This window comes from Balaenoptera ricei, chromosome 4, assembly GCF_028023285.1.
Source record: "Balaenoptera ricei isolate mBalRic1 chromosome 4, mBalRic1.hap2, whole genome shotgun sequence".
Classification (NCBI taxonomy): Eukaryota; Metazoa; Chordata; class Mammalia; order Artiodactyla; family Balaenopteridae; genus Balaenoptera; species Balaenoptera ricei.
In genome coordinates, this window is record NC_082642.1 from 66,498,414 (window position 1) to 66,517,309 (window position 18,896).

An 18,896-nucleotide genomic window follows, 5' to 3' on the forward strand; every position below is an offset into this window, starting at 1 on the left:
CAGTGTATGTGAAATATGTTTAAAGGTAGATTCTAGTTTTAAGTTCGTGTATTTTTAACCCACACATAGCTCAATTTCATTTTTACACATGAGTTCATATATCTTTTTCAAGGTTAGAGAAATAACATATAGTTCTTAATATTTTTCAAAATTCCAGTAAATTATTATTGGAACAAATAGCTATTGTCTATTATGTTCAAAACATTGTGATAAATGCTTTGAGGAACAAATAAGAATCAGATAAGAATACTGCTACACAAGGAGTCTTTAGTTGGACAGGACATAGGTCTATATCACACTCACCATAATATACATTCTCACAGATATAACTAAAATTATCCCTGAACTCTGACCAATTTTTATCTTTTTAGCTTATACTTTAATGTACAGCTACTCTGAATAATGCTGCTATGAACATTCACGTATAAGTTTTAATATAGACATATTTTTTCCATTCTCTTTGGAAGTAGCTAGGAGTGGATTTGCTGGGGCATATGGTAACTGTATGTTTAACATTTTGAGGAACTACCGCACTGTTTTCCAAAGTGGGTGCATCATTTCACGTGATGCACCAGCAATGTATGAGGGTTCCAATTTCTCTACATCCTTGTGAACACTTGCTATTGTCCATCTTTTTTTATCATAGCCATCCTAGTGGGTATGAAGTTGTATATCACTGTGGTTTTGATTTACATTACCCTAATGACTAGTGATGTTGAGCGTATTTACTTGTACTTATTGGCCACTGTCTATGTTCTTTGGCTGAGCAATTTTTGAATCCTATGGCCCACGAGGTCTTTATGTATGTAATTGGCACACTCTGCCTACAAGTCCAAGTTTGAGCAGAACGTTTAAATAGAGCTGAAACCTGGAACTTAATTTAAAATTTGCTCTGCCATGACTTTCAAAGATTTATCACTGAAAACTAGTATATAAAAACTCCCCAAATACTCAGTTTATTAAAACAAACACACAAAACTCTCAAGTCCTACCTTTTGGACCACCGGTAGCAGGCCCTTCCCTGACCACAGCAGTTCAAGCCTGGTATTCTGTGTCCACCGGATCTTTTCATTATCATACCTTCTCTGAAAGAGACATCAAGGTAACCCATCATCTTCAAGCTTCCAGCTCACACTTAGCTGATACAGCCTCACAACTTAGGACTAAATAAACCGTTTCATTCTCCCGTGTCTTTCCTCCCCACTTTTTCCTCTTTCACTGTCAAATAGCTCAATGCTATGTTTACTAGGCTGAGTACTCCAGCAGCTAATCTTTTAAAGTACTCTGGTCAGATGTAGGCCTGTTGGCACTGGGGGGGCAGCATAATTCTGTTGTACACACTGCAGGACCTTAAGCATTCCAGCTTCTGGCTCTGAATGATGAGCGTTCCCTCCAGTCACTGTGACAGCCTGAAAAAGACCCCACGCGTTGCTAAGTGCCTGCACGGGGAAGGTTCAGCTGCTGCTGAGACCACTGGAGATGCTCACCCACAGATTCCACAGATATATTTCTGCATCCCTTCACCTACAGTTCTGGGACAAAGCCATGCCAAAGAAGCAGAGCAAAGCTATTACCGATACTTTGGAAGGAAAAATATCCTGGTTTTGAAAGATGTGAAAAGAAAGAATAATAATAATGGCTAAACAAACAAAAATTAAAACGGCTGCTAACAACGCTCTTTACTACAAAAGTTAAGCTCTTCGCAATATCAGGCTCTCATATTATGAAGGAAAATAATCATTAAGTAAATTTCAACCCTATTACTTGGCATACATTTTATACAGTATTATTTTTAGTATCAGTGATTAAAAGAAGGGATCTTGTATATTTGATTTTTAAGGCATTCTCCCACACATCATATTTGCCACCTCTGTTAAACACCCCTACTGTGGGGTGAGAGGAGGAGAGTGGAGCAGTTGACACCCTTGTCGAAAGTAGCAAGATACTCTGTTTTGTATAAATAGGTCCCTCAGTTGCTCTAACTCTGTTGAGAAGAAAAGCAGCTATCAGTGAAGCCAGGTGAGCTCCATCACCTTGGCAAATGTTAATAAATCAAGTGTTAATGCTCATCAACTTTTCACACTTCTCCTTAAAGATCCGACACTGGAACTTACATGCCCTTTGGTCCCAAATCATGGATGAAGGACAGCTGGCTTATATCAAGGAATTCTGCCTGAAAAGAGGCCAAAAATCCAAACTTTAGACAGCAAAAAAAAGAGGGGGAGAAATTTATGCATTCAGAAAAATATTATTAGGTACCTTCATGTATAAACACATCTGGGGTACTCTAGAGATGACACAGATCAATAATAATGGTATTGCCCTGAAAGAGTATATTTTAGAAGCATATACACAATTAATACAATCAAGAAAGTGATGTGTGCTCTAAGATGAAGAGACAAATGCTCAAGAAGGTCATGGAAATGCTTATTCATTCAGTTCAGCAGTACAGTTACCAGAAACTTGTGACTTTCTGTTTGAATTAAAAAAAAAAAAATCTCACAAGGACTCAGAGGCAAAGAATATACAAATCAATTTTCACTGCAAAGTAAAGGAGCTGTTACAGTGGAGGATTACTGGACTGAACGTCAATATTATGACATAGTATGAGTGTGTTTCGTGTTTGGTAATTGCAATCATTGTTGCTTTTGTTGTGGTCATCCATTTACAATGCTTGGTGTCAGTCTATTTATCTCTTGTAAAAATAAAATACAGTGTGTGTGTGTGTGAAAAAAAAAAAAAGAAGGTCATGGAGAGATCTGCCAATGGCAGTAGACCATGGCAATAACAGCCTTAATAGAAAATCAAAGACGAAAAAGATACACTCCTGGCATTAGGAGGCAAAGGGGAGACCAGACATGGAAAACACTCCACATCAACCAAGTTCTATGGGAAGAACCATAACAGTTACATGGAAAAGTAGTTATAAACTTATAGAGTTATAGGGAGAGGGTGACCACTTCCTAGCTAATGTGACATCACAGAGGAAACGGCACTTGATCTGGGCTTGTAAATGGGATTAATAAAATGAAACATAACAATTTTCCTTTGAAGGTTTGTGTACATGATTGGGACTCTCTAATATTAACCTTGCAAGAAAAATTACACACTTCTCAAAGCTGTCAGTACTTGTGAAGTCCAATTAAATGCTTGGTTTTCTTTCTTAGGGTTATTTGAAGAAGTCTTTGAAATTCAAAAGGATTTAAATATCTTTAAAAACCCCAAATCAAACATATCCTCACATAGTACTTTTTATAAGGATTTTGAAAGTCAAAGTCTTTACATTTTATTTCTTATCTAAAACATGGTAATTCGGTACCATACATTTTTAAAATCTGATTTGTGGAACTGCTTTCTAATCAGAAAATATAGAAATACATAGGTTATTAGAAGTGATACCATAGACTTTAAGCCACAGAATCCAAAATGTCTCAAGATCCTAAGCCATAAGTTCTCATTTTATCTCTAAGGAGCAGAGAGAAAAATACTAACCCTAGTTTACACTGGAAGAAACTACTACAGAGGTGTAACTAAATTATGCAAAGTCAGAGACTAGTTGAATGGAAGAATAGGAAATGAAAAGCAAACTTCAGGGAAACCACTTATCTATTACCTGGATATTTTCTTATGCACATAGCTCTTATCAAATAGTTGACAACAGAAATATTCTTTGAACTAATTCAGAAACTATAACTTCAGAATATCATACCAAAATTGCTAAATGTAAAGAATTTCATCTAAATAAAAAGGTACACATTAGCAATGCAGAAAATTTAAAGTTGTGTATTAAGATAAAATTTAAATTTATCCTAATGGTTTACTAAAGAGAAATTTGAAGGAAGAACTAGTCCTATTACATAGAAAAAAAATCTTTGGCAATAAATGTTCTAATACAGATTTATGGAATTGAAAAAAAATGTGGCAAAGCCAATTTAGAAGCAATCCTAAATAATACAATTTGAAATATAATATTGTATTGTCCGAACTTCTCCATGCATCTTCAGGGATAAGAATTCCATTCTCCATTTGGGCAGGTGACTCTCAGGAATAAGAATTTAAAGATCAATTTAGCCTGACAATAATCCATAGGGCTTATTGATCTCTGAATAATGTACTAATCAATATCTTCTTTCCAATGGAACTCGTGAAAAGCACATTGAAATATTAGGGAAACAGGGAAGCAAAGGGTTCCCATGCCAAAGGGACAAGCAACAAACCTGAGGGGTAATAACGGACCCTAGAAATTACTGGGGGCTCGTTTTACACTTATAAAAATATAAGTTAATTACATGTGATTATATAAAAATAACTTTTAATATGTTTTTTGCAGACAGAAGTTTTAATATGTCTCACAATTATCAAAGGAGACACACAGATGCCAATCTAGTTTCTCAAATATGAGACAGAGGCCTGCAAATCTAGTCTCTGGGACAAATTATAATTAGTGTGAGAGGAAAATAACGTTAGAAAATTAAGACAGATCAAATTGTATCCCATGCTTGAAGCATTTTGGAGAATTCCGCTGTTAGGGAGAATAATCTAAGTAGCCACCAAAAAAGAGGGATTCCCTGGCAGTACAGTGGTTAGGACTCAGTGCTTTCACTGCCGTGGCCCCGGGTTCAATCCCTGGTTAGGGAACTAAGATCCTGCAAGCTGAGCAGGGCAGCAAAAAATAAAATAAAATAAAAAATAAGAAGTAACATATAGTCAGTTTAAACCAGGTTTTCCCTTCCAAAGGAAATGTTTAGAAGACACTCTGGAATATCTAAATACAATATGGCTCAACTTTTAAAAGATTTTTATAATTGGAAAAGAAATTAAAATGAACATTTTGAAAAAATGTAAAACATTTAAAAATCAACATTAGACTCCAAAATATAGAAAGGCACGCAGAAAAAGAAGACTAAACTCAGCAAGTACTGTTCAAGGGCCAAAAGAAATATTAAAGCCAAGTCACAGGCAGGCAGGAAAGTAAAACAAATGGAAAATTACTGCATGCTGGTACTAGCACGCATTTAAATAATTCTCTAAGAAAACAGCATGTCTGATTTCAGAGAATACGACAGGAAGCAGCATTTTTAATAATAATAGAAGTAATATCCTTATTCGTTATGTTCTTTCAAAGATGCACATTCCTGAGACCTAGAAAGGAAGAAATCCTTCCCATCAGCCTTCTCTTGAGGTTCTCTGGTTGGATCCAAATTGCTGGTTTCCCTGGGGAAACTCTTCTCCGGGATTATGAAACCACAGAAGGTCCTTTAAGTCCATGGAACATCACAGTGCAAGTTGCTGCAGAAGGTGGGCTGTGGCCCGGCCCCAGGTCATTTGTGTGTAAAGGGGACCAGCTAGGTGCACGCCCAGCATTCATTAACACACAGGCAGGCAGCAATAGGGCAGCGAGGCACCAAAAAACTCCCAAGAGTCAAGGCACTCTTGCTTCCTCTCCTAAATACAGCAGTCTTCCCTCTTTCTGTTCATGTGTGCATGCCATTCTCTAAACTAGAGGCTGAATCATAACTGCAGCTACTCTGAAGTTCTGCACACATACCATACACACATATTCAACCTCCACAGCAATACGGTTTATACATACACAGGCACAGAATATAATAATGCAGTGCCCTCTCAGTTATCTGAACCTTTGGATAATTGAAGGCTAACCCTTTAACACCACCACCACCACGCCCCTACCCCTGCCCCAGGCCTCAAGGGCCTCTAAGAAGGCGGAGCTCATTGTTTTCTGATGCCTTCTGTAAAGCCCACTTCCTCCTGCTTGCCAGCCACGTGCCTCCCATACTTAAGTTTCTGCAGCTGCTTCCAAGACTCACCACCTCTCCTCTCTTTTCTCTGAATTCTCTAGAGCTTTTTCTCTCCTTAGCTTTTCCCATGCTTCTCACTTACACGTGAAAAGACAAGCCTTTTATGGGCATCACAGGCCAATCAGATGGCAATCATGGTATGCTTTGTATAATCTTTGGGTATTCCACTCTGCTCAACTGTTTTCATCACCTACTACTCAATGTTTTTTCTTCAGCATTAGAAATGCTTTTTGGCATTATTCTGGAAGCCTGAGGAGAGAAGGAGGTTGATTTCTAGATAATCTAGCCTGTAGTAGCATTTCAAGTTCATTTAAATCTATTGTTATAGACATATTAATTAACTTATATTTTGATATTTAAAAAACAGCATCCTCATATACTGGATCCTTGTTGACAAATCAATTTTGGATTCATTTCATTTAGTTTAACCCAAGGAACAATGCAGAAGTGAATACAAGCACTTGTGTTAATAAAATAATCCAAAATTTAACTTTACAGTTTTATAAATTATTTCAAAACTTAAATCACTGAATAGTACTTACTGTTGCATGATAGTTTCTATACATGGGCATTTTTAGTAATTTTGTCAAGTAATCCTCTAGTTGTTTCTGTAATGTAAATATTTTACATTAGAGATATCATCATACTAAGGGGAAAATGTAAACAGTGACAAATGACATGACTGTTCCATCTTAACTTCTGTAAGTTATTTATTTATTAATGTTTTCATTGGACAAGGAACCCTGAATACATCCCTCTCAGAACATAAAAGTTTCAGATTGCAAAACAGAACTGACATTTATGTGTTAATTTTCTGGTAAAAAGTGAATTAATCTTCTGCCCTATGCAGCACCATATCACTGAATCAGTGCAGGCAGAAGTGTCCCCCGTCCTGAGGTTTCTGTTCTACTGTTGTACGTGTCTGTACTTTGTCCTACTCTTCTGAGACTCTAACTGTCCCATCTATAGTTTGGGAATGATATTTACATATATTTAGAACAAGCCACTACAAATTCTTTTTTTATTTTTACTAATTTTTTTAATTGAAGTATAGTTGATTCACAATACTGTGTTAGTTTCAGGTGTACAGCAAAGTGATTCAGTTATATATACATACATACATATCTATTTTTCTCAGATTCTTTTCCGTTATAGGTTATTATAAAATATTGAGTATAGTTCCCTGTGCTATACAGTAGGTTTTTGTTGGTTATCTATTATATATATATATATATATTTTATATATAGTAGTGTGTATATGTTAATATACAAACTCTTAATTTATCCCTCCCCCCACTTTTCCCCTTGGTAACCATAAGTTTGTTTTCTATGTCTGTGAGTCTATTTCTGTTTTGTATATATCTGTATCTTTTTTTTAGATTCCACATATAAGCAATATTATATGATATTTTTCTTTCTCTGGCTTACTTTGCTTAGTATGATATCTCTAAGTCCATCCATGTTGTTGCAAATGGCATTATTTCATTCTTTTTTTAAGGCTGAGTAATATTCCATAGTATGTGTATAACACATCTTTATCCATTCATCTGTCGATGGACATTTAGGTTGCCTGCATGTCTTAGCTATTGTAAATAATGCTGCAATGAACACTGGGGTGCATGCATCTTTTCTAATTATGGTTTTCTCTGGTTATATGCCCAGGAGTGGGACTGCAGGGTCATATGGTAGCTCTATTTTTAGATTTTTTAAGGAACCTCCATTTTGTCCATAGTGCCCATAGAAGCCACTACAAATTCTGAAGCAAATATATGGAAATAGATTATTTTAAAAGAGTAGATCTCAAAGCCCTCAATGATGAGCTCAATCTTGCCTCACAATGAACCCCAAAAGGTTTCTGAGGGGTAGGCAGCTTCCACATAAAGTCACTCCTGACATAGAACACTCTTCCTCTTCTGGGAAAATGCAAACTTCCCAGGGCCAGAGTGGCTTGGGAAAGAAGGGTTACCTAACTAGTTCCAGAAAAGCTAAACCAGCCTGGGTGATGGACCAGCAGGTGAGAGAAGTTGCATCCAGGTCCACCTCACCCCTCAGTAGATGCCATGTTTCTATAGCACCACAGAAGTATGTTCAGAACAACAGACGAGCGAAAGGACTCACCCTTCTACCAAAGAACTGTTCTTCTTGGATCATGTTTTCAGATGAACGGGGCAAACTTGGCATCTCTCGAGGCTCTTCTTTGACATTCTGTCTTCTAAATGTGTGTCTAAAACACAGAGACACACACACAGACACACACACACACAATGCCAACAATTATTAGATTATTCTTTGAACCATGACTGTTATAGCATCTTTCAGGAGATAGTTTATATTTAGAAGAGCCTATTTGATAAAAAATATTCACCAACAATGGACTAATTAACCAATAACATGAATAAAGTATTCTTTCAATGCAACTCGTATACTGGGATAACTTTATAATTAATTCTGGGACAGTTACCTTCTGGTGGGAATGGGGATTCGGATAAAGGCTTTATACTTGAGCAGCTCTCTGTGAAATTCTTGGAAGTGCTTGAACTTCCTCTTAACTTGCCATTTAAATTCCCCATGTGTTAATTCAATAGTGTAAAGATTGATGCTTGGTACCTATAGTGATAAATAAAAATGGTTGATAGTTTAGATAACAACAAAAATTCCAAAATCTCTCAATGAACAATAGCTAAGTAATAAGTAACATGGATGTATCTTTAAATCCAGCCTACTTATTCTGTGTAAGTACTGAAGCAAAAAGTTTTCCAAAACGACTGATGACAGAAATAATATGCTCTTAAATATTCATCTTATGATATATATAAGACAAACTCTGAGTCACACCAAAGGCAAACCCCCACCAGTCCTATTGTTTCACATACATAGACACACACACCCACCCTTGAAACAAGAAACCAGGTAAAAGAGACAATGAGTGAAAGCCTTAATCAACCATCGGGGGATTGTCCAAAAGTACAAGCAGTGAACAGACAATGGAGTGGGTGAGAGGGAAGCTGGAGGAAGTGACTTCCATTGTCATTCTTAGCCCACTTCAGCTCTTCACAAAAGACACTAATGCCCTCTCCTTCTGAAATGCCTTGCAAGGTCCATCCTCGTCTATAACGTCTCCCTGTCCTGAAGCAACACCAGTGACTAGGAAGGTACAGGATGATTAGAGGGAAAAGAGCAAAAGATCTTCCTACACACAAAATATTTCCCCAACTACTTAACTAGAATGAATTTCCACTTAAAATTTTTAAAATATTTTACTAAAACGCAAATATATCTTATATTTGACTAGTGAATTATTTCAATCAGAAGAGCTAACAGACCTGGGGGATACAAGTTTTGATTTTGTGGAAAGTGTCAGGAGATGGAGGGATATTTATAAAGCACAGGAGATTGTGGAGAAATTCCCATGGTGTGTGGAGGATAGGGGAGGGTAACAGACACTGGACCACCTAGAGGGCACTGGCCCCTGCTGGGAGATTGAGGCGCCACAGGTATTGATAAGTGTTGGGGGTGAAAGAAAGTAAATGTCTCCTACTTTACTAGCTTATCCAGGCTTTGGTGTCAGTAACCCCACGGGTGATTCCCGGGCTGCTGCCAATCATTACTGATGTTTGGTATATTTTGCAAACTTCTAAAGCATGGACCATGCTGTGTAGATGTAGTATATAAAAATGAGCACGAGAATCAATGTAACTTGTGCTCTTAAGCCTGGAATCCAAACATATCGCTGGTAAATATTCAAATCCAGCTCTTGCTTTGCCTCTAGTTGGGATCCATGACAGTTACTATAACCAGAAGTCGAAAAAACCCAGTTCTGGGGTCTAATGTTATATGCTGTCTTTCACCTTGGCCAATATTACAGGCATCATCCTGCATCATGTTTCACAGAGAAGGTTGCAGGAGAACTCAGGGTGGCCAGAAACTCTGCATTCAAGTGAAAAATGCTCAGTTTAAGACAAGCCAAATAAATAAGAAAAATTATACAAGTTAAACAAGCTGCCCCATATCCTAGGATTATATTCCCAATCTAAGAAAATTGAATACTTAAAAAACATTGCAAATGCCAAGTTTTACCCTTCACACATAAACCCAGAATTTTGGACACTAAACTTCTTAGCAATTCTAAGGTAATGTGGGGCAATGGAAACAGCCTGTCCCATCCTTTTTTTTTTAAAAAAATATTTATTTATTTATTTGGTTGCACCGGGTCTTAGTTGTGGCAGGCAGGCTCCTCAGCTGTGGCATGAGAACTCTTAGTTGCGGCATGCACGTGGGATCTAGTTCCCTGACCAGGGATCGAACCCCGGCCCCCTGCATTGGGAGCGTGGTGTCCTATCCACTGCGCCACAAGGGAAGTCCCTGTCCCATCCTTTTTGAAGATTTTAAAGGCTTGCAACCCTGTAATGCAGCCTACCAGCTATGAAGCCTTAGCCAAGCATCACTTCTGTCAGATAATATCCCAGCAGAATTATTGGAATTTTTTGGAACTGGAATAGTGTGAGAAGTTTTAATAAAAGGACTGCCCATGAAGGTGTGATAAGAGTAAGGAAACCACAGCGTGAGGACAGTTACCTGGGACTCATGAAGGCATCCCCAGTTCCAAAGGGACGAGAGGCAAGACCAGGTGCTGGAGTAGGAAGGAGAGAGCCATGTAAAGAGGCTGCCTTGGGGGGAGGATGCCTTTGGTCAAGGGACACAGCCAGCCCAGGGGGGCCCCACTCTGGGCTCTCCACTGCCCGAACCCTGCCAGAAGACAAAGGCAAGGAAGCCTTGGGGGGACAGAGCACAGGGTGGAGAAGGGTGGGAGGAGCAGTGGGAGGGGCAAGTGGGAGATCTCCTGCTGGGGAGGCGGGCCGGGGGCGGGGGCAACATATGTCCCTCAGGGTTGTCATGAGAGTGAAAAGAGAAATGCCTAACCATGAACCGGCACACAGAATGCATTCAGTCATTAGAAAAGTGTCATTTTTATTTACCTGGAATCACATTCAAACTGCATGAATTTAGTTCATATTTCTTAGTAAACTAAACACTAAGTAGGATAAGGAAGCTCCTTAACTTTCCTACACAGACTAAGATTTAAAACAGAACTTGAAATTAATATAATATTGTAAATCAACTATACTTTAAAAATTAGGATCCAAAGGAAACATTTTAATATATATAAAAAAAGAACAGAACTAAACTCACTTGACTAACAGAAGAGTATGAGCAAAGAGAAGTCCCTGGTTTGGTGGCTTAAATATTTATCTTCATAAATAACATTAGCAGATATCTAGTAATAATAATAATACATAGTATTATACAATATATACTTGTATAATACAATATATAATATTCTTATATTATACTATGTATTATTATTATTAAATCCTCATAACAAACCTAAAAGGTGTGTTCTATGATACCTATTATTCAGATGAGGAAACTGAGAAACAGAGAGTTTAAGTAAATGGCTGAGGATCACAATGCAAAGACAGGAATTAAACCATGTGGTCTGGCTCTGGAGTCTGTGCATTTAATTAACCTCCACATGTTATCACCTCTCAATCTAAATGCTGGTAGGCGAAATAAGAAGGCAAAGGTCATTTTAGAGACATTTCTTGGTAGGTTGTGTTCAGTGGTGCATCAGGGAGATATGGACCCAACTCATAGGAAGAGCCTGAAGGAAAGCTGAATACCGAGGTGGCTGTAAACCAGGAGTCGGGATATGCACAGGTAGGTCAGGACAGAGCGCGAGGCAAAATCATCAGGAAGCGGGCAGCACGTGCCAACCTCCAGAGCCTGCCCCTCGGCAGAAAGATTATTCTACACTTCCCCCGAGGCAGGAGCCAATGGCGGCCTTACTCTGCCGGGGCCAGAGCTTAACCTGAACGGACAAAGGCCACCAGCCTGCATCAATGTTCTCTACCCTCAGACTTGACAAGTGTGAAGTCCAGTCAGTAACACAGCAAACGCAGCTACCCTAACAGCTTCTCCTAGTCCAATCCCCTTCAAAAGAATGCAGGTTTGTTTGATGAAAACTCTACTCCCAATGCCTTTCCAGAACTTAAAGAGAAAATGTGAGTGAAGCTTAAGGGATGGTGCTAGGAACAAGTCAGAGGGGCAGAGTATGCCAGCAGAATTCTCTCAGCAGCACTTCTGGGCAATGGCACTGGCCAGTGCAGCCTCCTGGCTTTGTTTCTTTCAAGAGCCAGGTAGTAACATTATTTTCTTGCTGAACAAGCATTAGGAAAGCTAAACTTTTCCTTGGCTTATATCTGGCATTCTAGGTGGAAGAGCAATGCCTCATGAGTCCACATTGAACAGAAAACTGGGGAGAGAGGAGGACTAGGAGAGGCACTTCGCAATTTATTAAACTTATAATCTGCCTTAAGTGCCTTTTTAAAAAAGCATTTTCCAGAATGGGGAAACAGAGGTATAAGAATAAAGACTAAATGAGAAGGATGCAAAAACTTGAGAGGTGATGAGCCCTCAGAAGTGATAAACAAAAACACAAACCGAAAGTTGAAAGCATAGTCATAGCTAGGAGGAAAGAGTATACAGGTCAATGTGTTAAATCGTATATATTGACAAATACAAGTTGAGTCCATAAATGCTCTGACCCTTTTTGTAGATGTTAAGCGCTCCACTTCCAGAACTTGAACTTTTATTGGACAGCCGGAGAGATACGTCTGTGTATTAGGCTCCTTAAATCCTTGAGTCTTATAAACAGCAGAGAAAGGGATATACACTAAAAAATAAATAAGTAAACAAAGTTATTGCAAGAATACAATGATATTAGCATAACTTGCCTTTTACAGGCATCTTTTTTAAGAATCATAACGTGCGACACCAAGAAAACAGCTAATGAAAATGAGCCCAGTGTTGTGACATCAGCAAGGATGATCAATCATCTGCTGGTTATTTCAAATCTGTGCTCTGCCAAGCAACCCTGATGAACTCTCTTCTCCTCGCTCAGACCATCAGCCTTTACCTTCCTGTATCCTGGGATCGCTGGGAGACACATCGTAGTCCACCTCCTCTCCCTCAAAGTGGAGCTCCCGCGTGTCCAGATTTTCTATCAAATTACTCATGTCAGCAGCGATTTTCTGCAGTGCAGAGGTATTTACTCTTGGCTCCTCTTTCAGTGACATGTTGGCTTGAGACAGGGTAAAAGCAAAGGAAAGAAGAAAAGGGTTACTAGACTTATTATTCTGGTCAAATAGAAAAAAGAGCGAAATAATGCCATTTGCAGCGACATGGATGGACCTAGAGATTGTCACACTGAGTGAAGTAAGTCAGACAGAGCAAGACAAACACATGATATTGCTAATATGTGGAATCTAAAAAAATGGTACAAATGAACTCATTTACAAAACAGAAATAGAGTCACAGATGTAGGAAACATACTTATGGCTACCAAGGGGGAAAAGGGGAGGGAAGGGATAAATTGGGAGATTGGGATTGACGTATACACACTACTATGTATAAAATAGATAACTAATAAGGACCTACTGTATAGCACAGGGAACTCTACTCAATACTCTGTAATGACCTATATGGGAATAGAATCTAAAAAAGAGTGGCTATATGTATATGTATAACTGATTCACTTTGCTAAACACCTGAAACTAACACAGCATTGTAAATCAACTATACTCCAATAAAGATTAATTTTTAAAAAACCCAAAAACCCTATTTTACTATTTAAATCCAGGCTTAGGTATAGCATAAGGAAACAAGTCAACTAGCTCTATGTGAGCCCCAGTTACCTCAAACAACCTTTTTATTTTCCAGTTTAACATTTAAAGGATTCCTAGCTTGTAAATTAAATTGGAATGAGATACTTACTTGTATCTCAAGTAAGAAAACAAGCAAGAAAAAGACACACCACATTGACTAAATGCCAATATTATCTTTCATCCGATTTTATTAACTTGGGTAAGTGAGGAGAGATTCAAGGTAGATTGGTTTGGGAATTGTTATTCAGAGAAAAGGAATTGATTCTTGACTCTAACAAATACATGGAAAGAAAGAATACCAGCTAAAATGAGCAACTTTGAATATTTTCTACAGAAAATTTAGGGTATTTTACAATAATTTCAAGATGCAGATTTTATTAAAAAGTATATTTATGTAGCATAACCTTTCTACATTTCCCCTATAGGTGATATCCCCAGCAAAGCGTATACTTTATTTTTGAGATATGAGATTTGGCCATGACTTTATGTGAGTTATAGTGACGTACCTGTCCTGGAAGGTAACCAATTAGTATACCTATTCTGAAAGATACCAGAAGTGCAAGAACTACACTTCTCTCCTTTTTTAGGAAAACTGGTTCTATTTCATTCCAACATTTAATAACACAGGTCATTGCACATCAGAACCCAGGAAAGAAGAGTCCACAGAGATTTTATTTTTCATTTAAAATACCAAGATTTAAGCCTTGAACACTGTCACTGGAGTTGGCTGAAAAATCGGTACTGGCTGAAATAAACTCTCCGTTACAACCAGACCCAAAAATGCGAGGGCTTCCGTACCAGTAACTCCTCCACATACGTTCATTTATTACTGCAAATCACAAACATTTACAGAGCATCCACCACCTACTCACTGTGAGATGGAATGAGTGAATATGTAAAGACACTGGTTCCCGCGATTAAGGAGTGCCTGATGTAGGTGATGGAGATAAGCTACACGACCCCAAATTCATCCCTGGACTCCTCCACGGTCTTGGCCTTCCTGAGAATGGCATGTGCTGAGCGGAAGACACTTAGCTGGGTTCTCTCCTACAGGTGCTATCAAGAAGCAGGGGTGGGCTGGTCTCTGTGAGAAATGCTAGGAGAGAGTTTGGGCAGACTTGGGGAGCCCTATTGTAACTCAACAAGTCTCTCAAACCTATACTAACATGTGTGGTAGAAAGAGAAATTGTCTGGAAATACAAAGATGGGAGTAGAGGAGGGAGGTTCTGGTTTGGCCAGGCATGTAAAATCAATATGTCTAACTTCTCTGTGAACTGTATAGTCAATCACGTTTCCTCCCCCATGTTGGCTCTAAGGAAGCTTGGAGCCAAATTTGTGGCCTCCTCTTAGCAAAATATAGGACTAGCCTCGCCTATATCACTTCCCTTCAACTTTCTCTCCCACTTCTAATTCATTTTATAATAACAACTAATGTGTACTGATTGCTTACTATCACCTGGCTTGGTGATAGACCTTTATATACTTTATCACATTTATCATCAATAATAAATCTATGGGGCTTCCCTGGTGGCGCAGTGGTTGAGAATCTGCCTGCCAATGCAGGGGACACAGGTTCGAGCCCTGGTCTGGGAAGATCCCACATGCCGCGGAGCAACTAGGCCCGTGAGCCACAATTACTGAGCCTGTGCATCTGGAGCCTGTGCTCCGCAACAAGAGAGGCCGCGACAGTGAGAGGCCTGCGCACCGCGATGAAGAGTGGCCCCCACTTGCCGCAACTAGAGAAAGCCCTCGCACAGAGACGAAGACCCAACACAGCCATAAGTAAGTAAGTAAGTAAATAAATAAATAAATAGTGCAATAAATAAATAAATCTATGAAGGTTTGTTATATCCATTTTGAAGAAGACAGGGCTTGTCATCCCCTCTTTATAGATAAAGAAACTGAAGCATGGAGAGATCAGGTAATTTGATGAATACTTTGGACAATCTGCCCAAGGTCACATAACTAGTAAGTGATGGAGAAGGGATTTGAAACCATGTCTCTCTGACCCAAAAGATGATGTTCTTAACCATGGTCTTTATCTTCTGTATATTTTTTGTAGATATGTAAGTGCCCCTAGAAAAGATGGAAGTTTTAGTAAAACCAGTGCCCTTGAGCAAGTCCCTTTAGAAGCTGACTCAAATGCAAAGAAAAAGAAATGAATTCTTGCAGCTCAGCCGTTTAAACTCAGGGCTCTGGTTTCCTCCTCTATAAATTAAGGAGGCTGAGCCATTTCATCTCTAGGGTCCCTTTAACACTAAAACACTAAATGTAAATAAAAGATGCTATAAATTGTTTAGCTTCCCCTTATAATGTAATCAATTTAACCCTTCTCCTATCCCAAGAAATTAACTGAAGTAGTTTTTCATATGAATTCATATTTATGGATTCATTCTCATGGAGCCATTGCCATAATTAAAACATTTATTTCCTTCCCTCTCAGTTCAACAAATACTTATTAGATCCCAACTGTGAGCCAGGGTTTACTTTATTTAAAATAAGGTAATGAAAAACTTAGAGGAAATGAAACAAGGAAAAACAAGTAAGAAATTACATCATGTCATTGCTACTTGTGAATTTGTCAAGATGTTAGGTATTTTCCATTGATTAAACAGTCTAATGGCTAACTCAGTTAACTTTCTCAGCATAGCAAAGGAAAACAAGGGTTACTCCAAATGACTTTCCTTTTGGACTGAGTGTTAATGTTAAAAATGCATGTTGGGGCTTCCCTGGTGGCGCAGTGATTGAGAATCTGCCTGCTAATGCTGGGCACACGGGTTCGAGCCCTGGTCTGGGAAGATCCCACATGCCGTGGAGCAACTAGGCCCGTGAGCCACAATTACTGAGCCTGCGCATCTGGAGCCTGTGCTCCGCAACAAGAGAGGCCGCGATAGTGAGAGGCCCGTGCACCGCGATGAAGAGTGGCCCCCACTTGCCACAACTAGAGAAAGCCCTCGCACAGAAGTGAAGACCCAACACGTCCAAAAATAAATAAATAAATAAATATTTTTTAAAAAATGCATGTTGAATTTAAGATATACAGAGAACAGAGTAATTTACACATTGCAAGCTAATTGGAATAAATAGTACAGAGTCATTGGGTCAAGCTAGAAAAAAAATCCTATTTCAGATCAGGAGAACAGAAGGATATAAATTTGTGAAAAGCTTAAGGAAGAGTGAGAAAAGAAACAGAAAGGAATCCTCTTATCATTTATCCTCAAGTGTTTACTATGTGCTAAGCACCATTTGAGCTCAGTTATGTTATTTAGTACCCACAATGATTCTACTTGGTATTTATGATTATTCTGAATTATCTGTATTCAAAACTTTGATTATTTAGTTAAATAACTTATCCAAGGTCACTCCAGTTGTGTCAATGTTGAATTTATAAAGCAGATTTGTCTGGCTCTGAAATCTCATGGACTTGGTTATAGAGGTTCGTAATTATTGATTTTATTTCGTGGGCTTGGATGTCTATAAATTGATCATTTATATGAAGTTGAAGTTCCATAACAATAGATCCCTTTGAAGGGATCCTACTGGCCCCACTGTCATTACAATTATGGAAACAACATATCCTGACAGCATCCTAAACTTTATCTTAGCCTTTTATTTTTATGGTTCATAGTATTTTATAAGGTTACATGGAATTTCAGTTGACCCAAAGACTTTGCAGATTTGTTTATGCTTTTGTGAAGACCTTACCATTTTTATTAATGGGAAATGAACCAAATTATTTGTCCATCACTGCCTTCACTTGAGTGCATGGTGGCTTTGTGTTGACTTTTCATCCAACAAGTGTATTGCTGGTTTCATTCTTGAATATGAAGCTGTAAGGCCACCAACACTCTCATGTTGTCAAATCATAATTTATTAGTCCATGTTTTCTTTCATCTAAAATAATCTATAATGGTCGGTGAGCAGCTGTCACAGTTACAGCCTGTCTTAACCAGCAATGGGATAAGGCCCTTCAGTGTTTACGCTTGAGATAGTGTAATTGATTTTGCTACCTCCTTATAAAATTATACTGCAAGATCATTATCTCTTTTGGTACCAAGTAGAGATGGTGCCCATGGAGCGATAACAGCAGCTGTGTTTTATTTCTATTTGCATCTGTATCCGGGAAGTAAATATGCTTTTTTTTCCCTGGGGTTAAATACTAGAATTAAAATTCTTTGCAGGGAATATTTAATTACCTCCAGTTATTTACTGGTGAAATCAGAGAAATTTAGAATTTTCTTCCGATCTTAATTTTCAACATGATTGGGAAGCAGAACATCAAAGGGAGCAGATATTTTCCTTCCCAGATACATGCATAAACATTGCCTTAGCCAAAATACAAGAATAATAATATCAGCTATAACTATTAACATTAAAATAAACATTAACATTAGCTAATATTTGCTGAATATGTACTATCTGCCAGGCACTATACAAAGAGATTAATCGCATGATCTCATTGACTCCTCACAACAACCTTAGGAGCTGGGTCTTACTGTTACCTCCATTTTCAAGATGAGAGGTTTAGAGAGGGTGGGCAACTTGTCCAGGGCCACATGGCTAGAAGTGATAGAGTTGGACCTGACCCTGCTTGATCTGACTCCAAAGTCCAGCTCTTTAACCAGCCAGAGGTGGAACTGGGGGTGGCAGGAGGGATGGACACTTTTACTTCTTACTTCACATAGTCTTAGAATAAAACAATTCAAAAAGGAACAATAATAACAAAAAAAACCCCTCAACTTTCATTTTGTGAAGATGACTGTGATGTTTACTTCTTGCTTCCCTTTCTAACATAAGTTAGAAAGTTTCCCCCATATTTTTTTCAATATGTGATGTTTGTTTACCAAGGGAAATAAATGCAATGGATTTCTAAACCAAAAATCATAATGTATGAATATGAAATGAATTATAATTAGATCATTTAAAACCAAACTGAGTCATGGGAATTTCTTGTCTTCCCATTTTTCATTTTGATGAAATTAATTGGCAGATCCATACTACATAACCTCCCCCAAACATATTCTACAGCAGTGATTTGTACAGAACTGATTTGATGCTCCCTGAAATGCAAAAATCATAAATGTGTTTTCAAGTACTAAACTCAATCTCCAGTGACATAGTAAGCCTTGGATAATTATTTTTGGAGTTCAGCTGACTTTGAATAAAGTAAATGATATTATCATATTTTACATTCCAGTTTATATATTTTGAGAAAGTAACATATCAAAAAAAAAAAAAAACCGACTCAATGTTTACTTGGATCTTTGAATTTTTTAAAGAGAACATCGGTTCCACAAATATCGCTGGAGGGCTTATCATGAGCCTTGAGTAGATAATTAAATGTCATCAGTGT

General features: G+C 38.2%; 1 protein-coding gene across 5 annotated transcripts in view; it reads right to left on the reverse strand.

Annotated features, from left to right (window-relative positions):
- PLD1 (phospholipase D1) overlaps positions 1-18,896 on the reverse strand; it is a 213,086-nt gene that overhangs the window by 108,085 nt on the left and 86,105 nt on the right. For all 5 annotated transcript variants that reach the window (XM_059920532.1, XM_059920528.1, XM_059920531.1 and 2 more), the window contains exons 2-8: positions 12,796-12,960; positions 12,425-12,552; positions 8,281-8,426; positions 7,938-8,043; positions 6,362-6,427; positions 2,115-2,173; positions 993-1,085 (exon numbers count right to left, since the gene is read on the reverse strand). In XM_059920532.1, coding sequence (XP_059776515.1) covers positions 993-1,085; positions 2,115-2,173; positions 6,362-6,427; positions 7,938-8,043; positions 8,281-8,426; positions 12,425-12,552; positions 12,796-12,955 — 758 coding nt within the window. In that variant the 5' untranslated portion in view covers positions 12,956-12,960. The remainder of the gene's footprint in view (positions 1-992; positions 1,086-2,114; positions 2,174-6,361; positions 6,428-7,937; positions 8,044-8,280; positions 8,427-12,424; positions 12,553-12,795; positions 12,961-18,896) is intronic.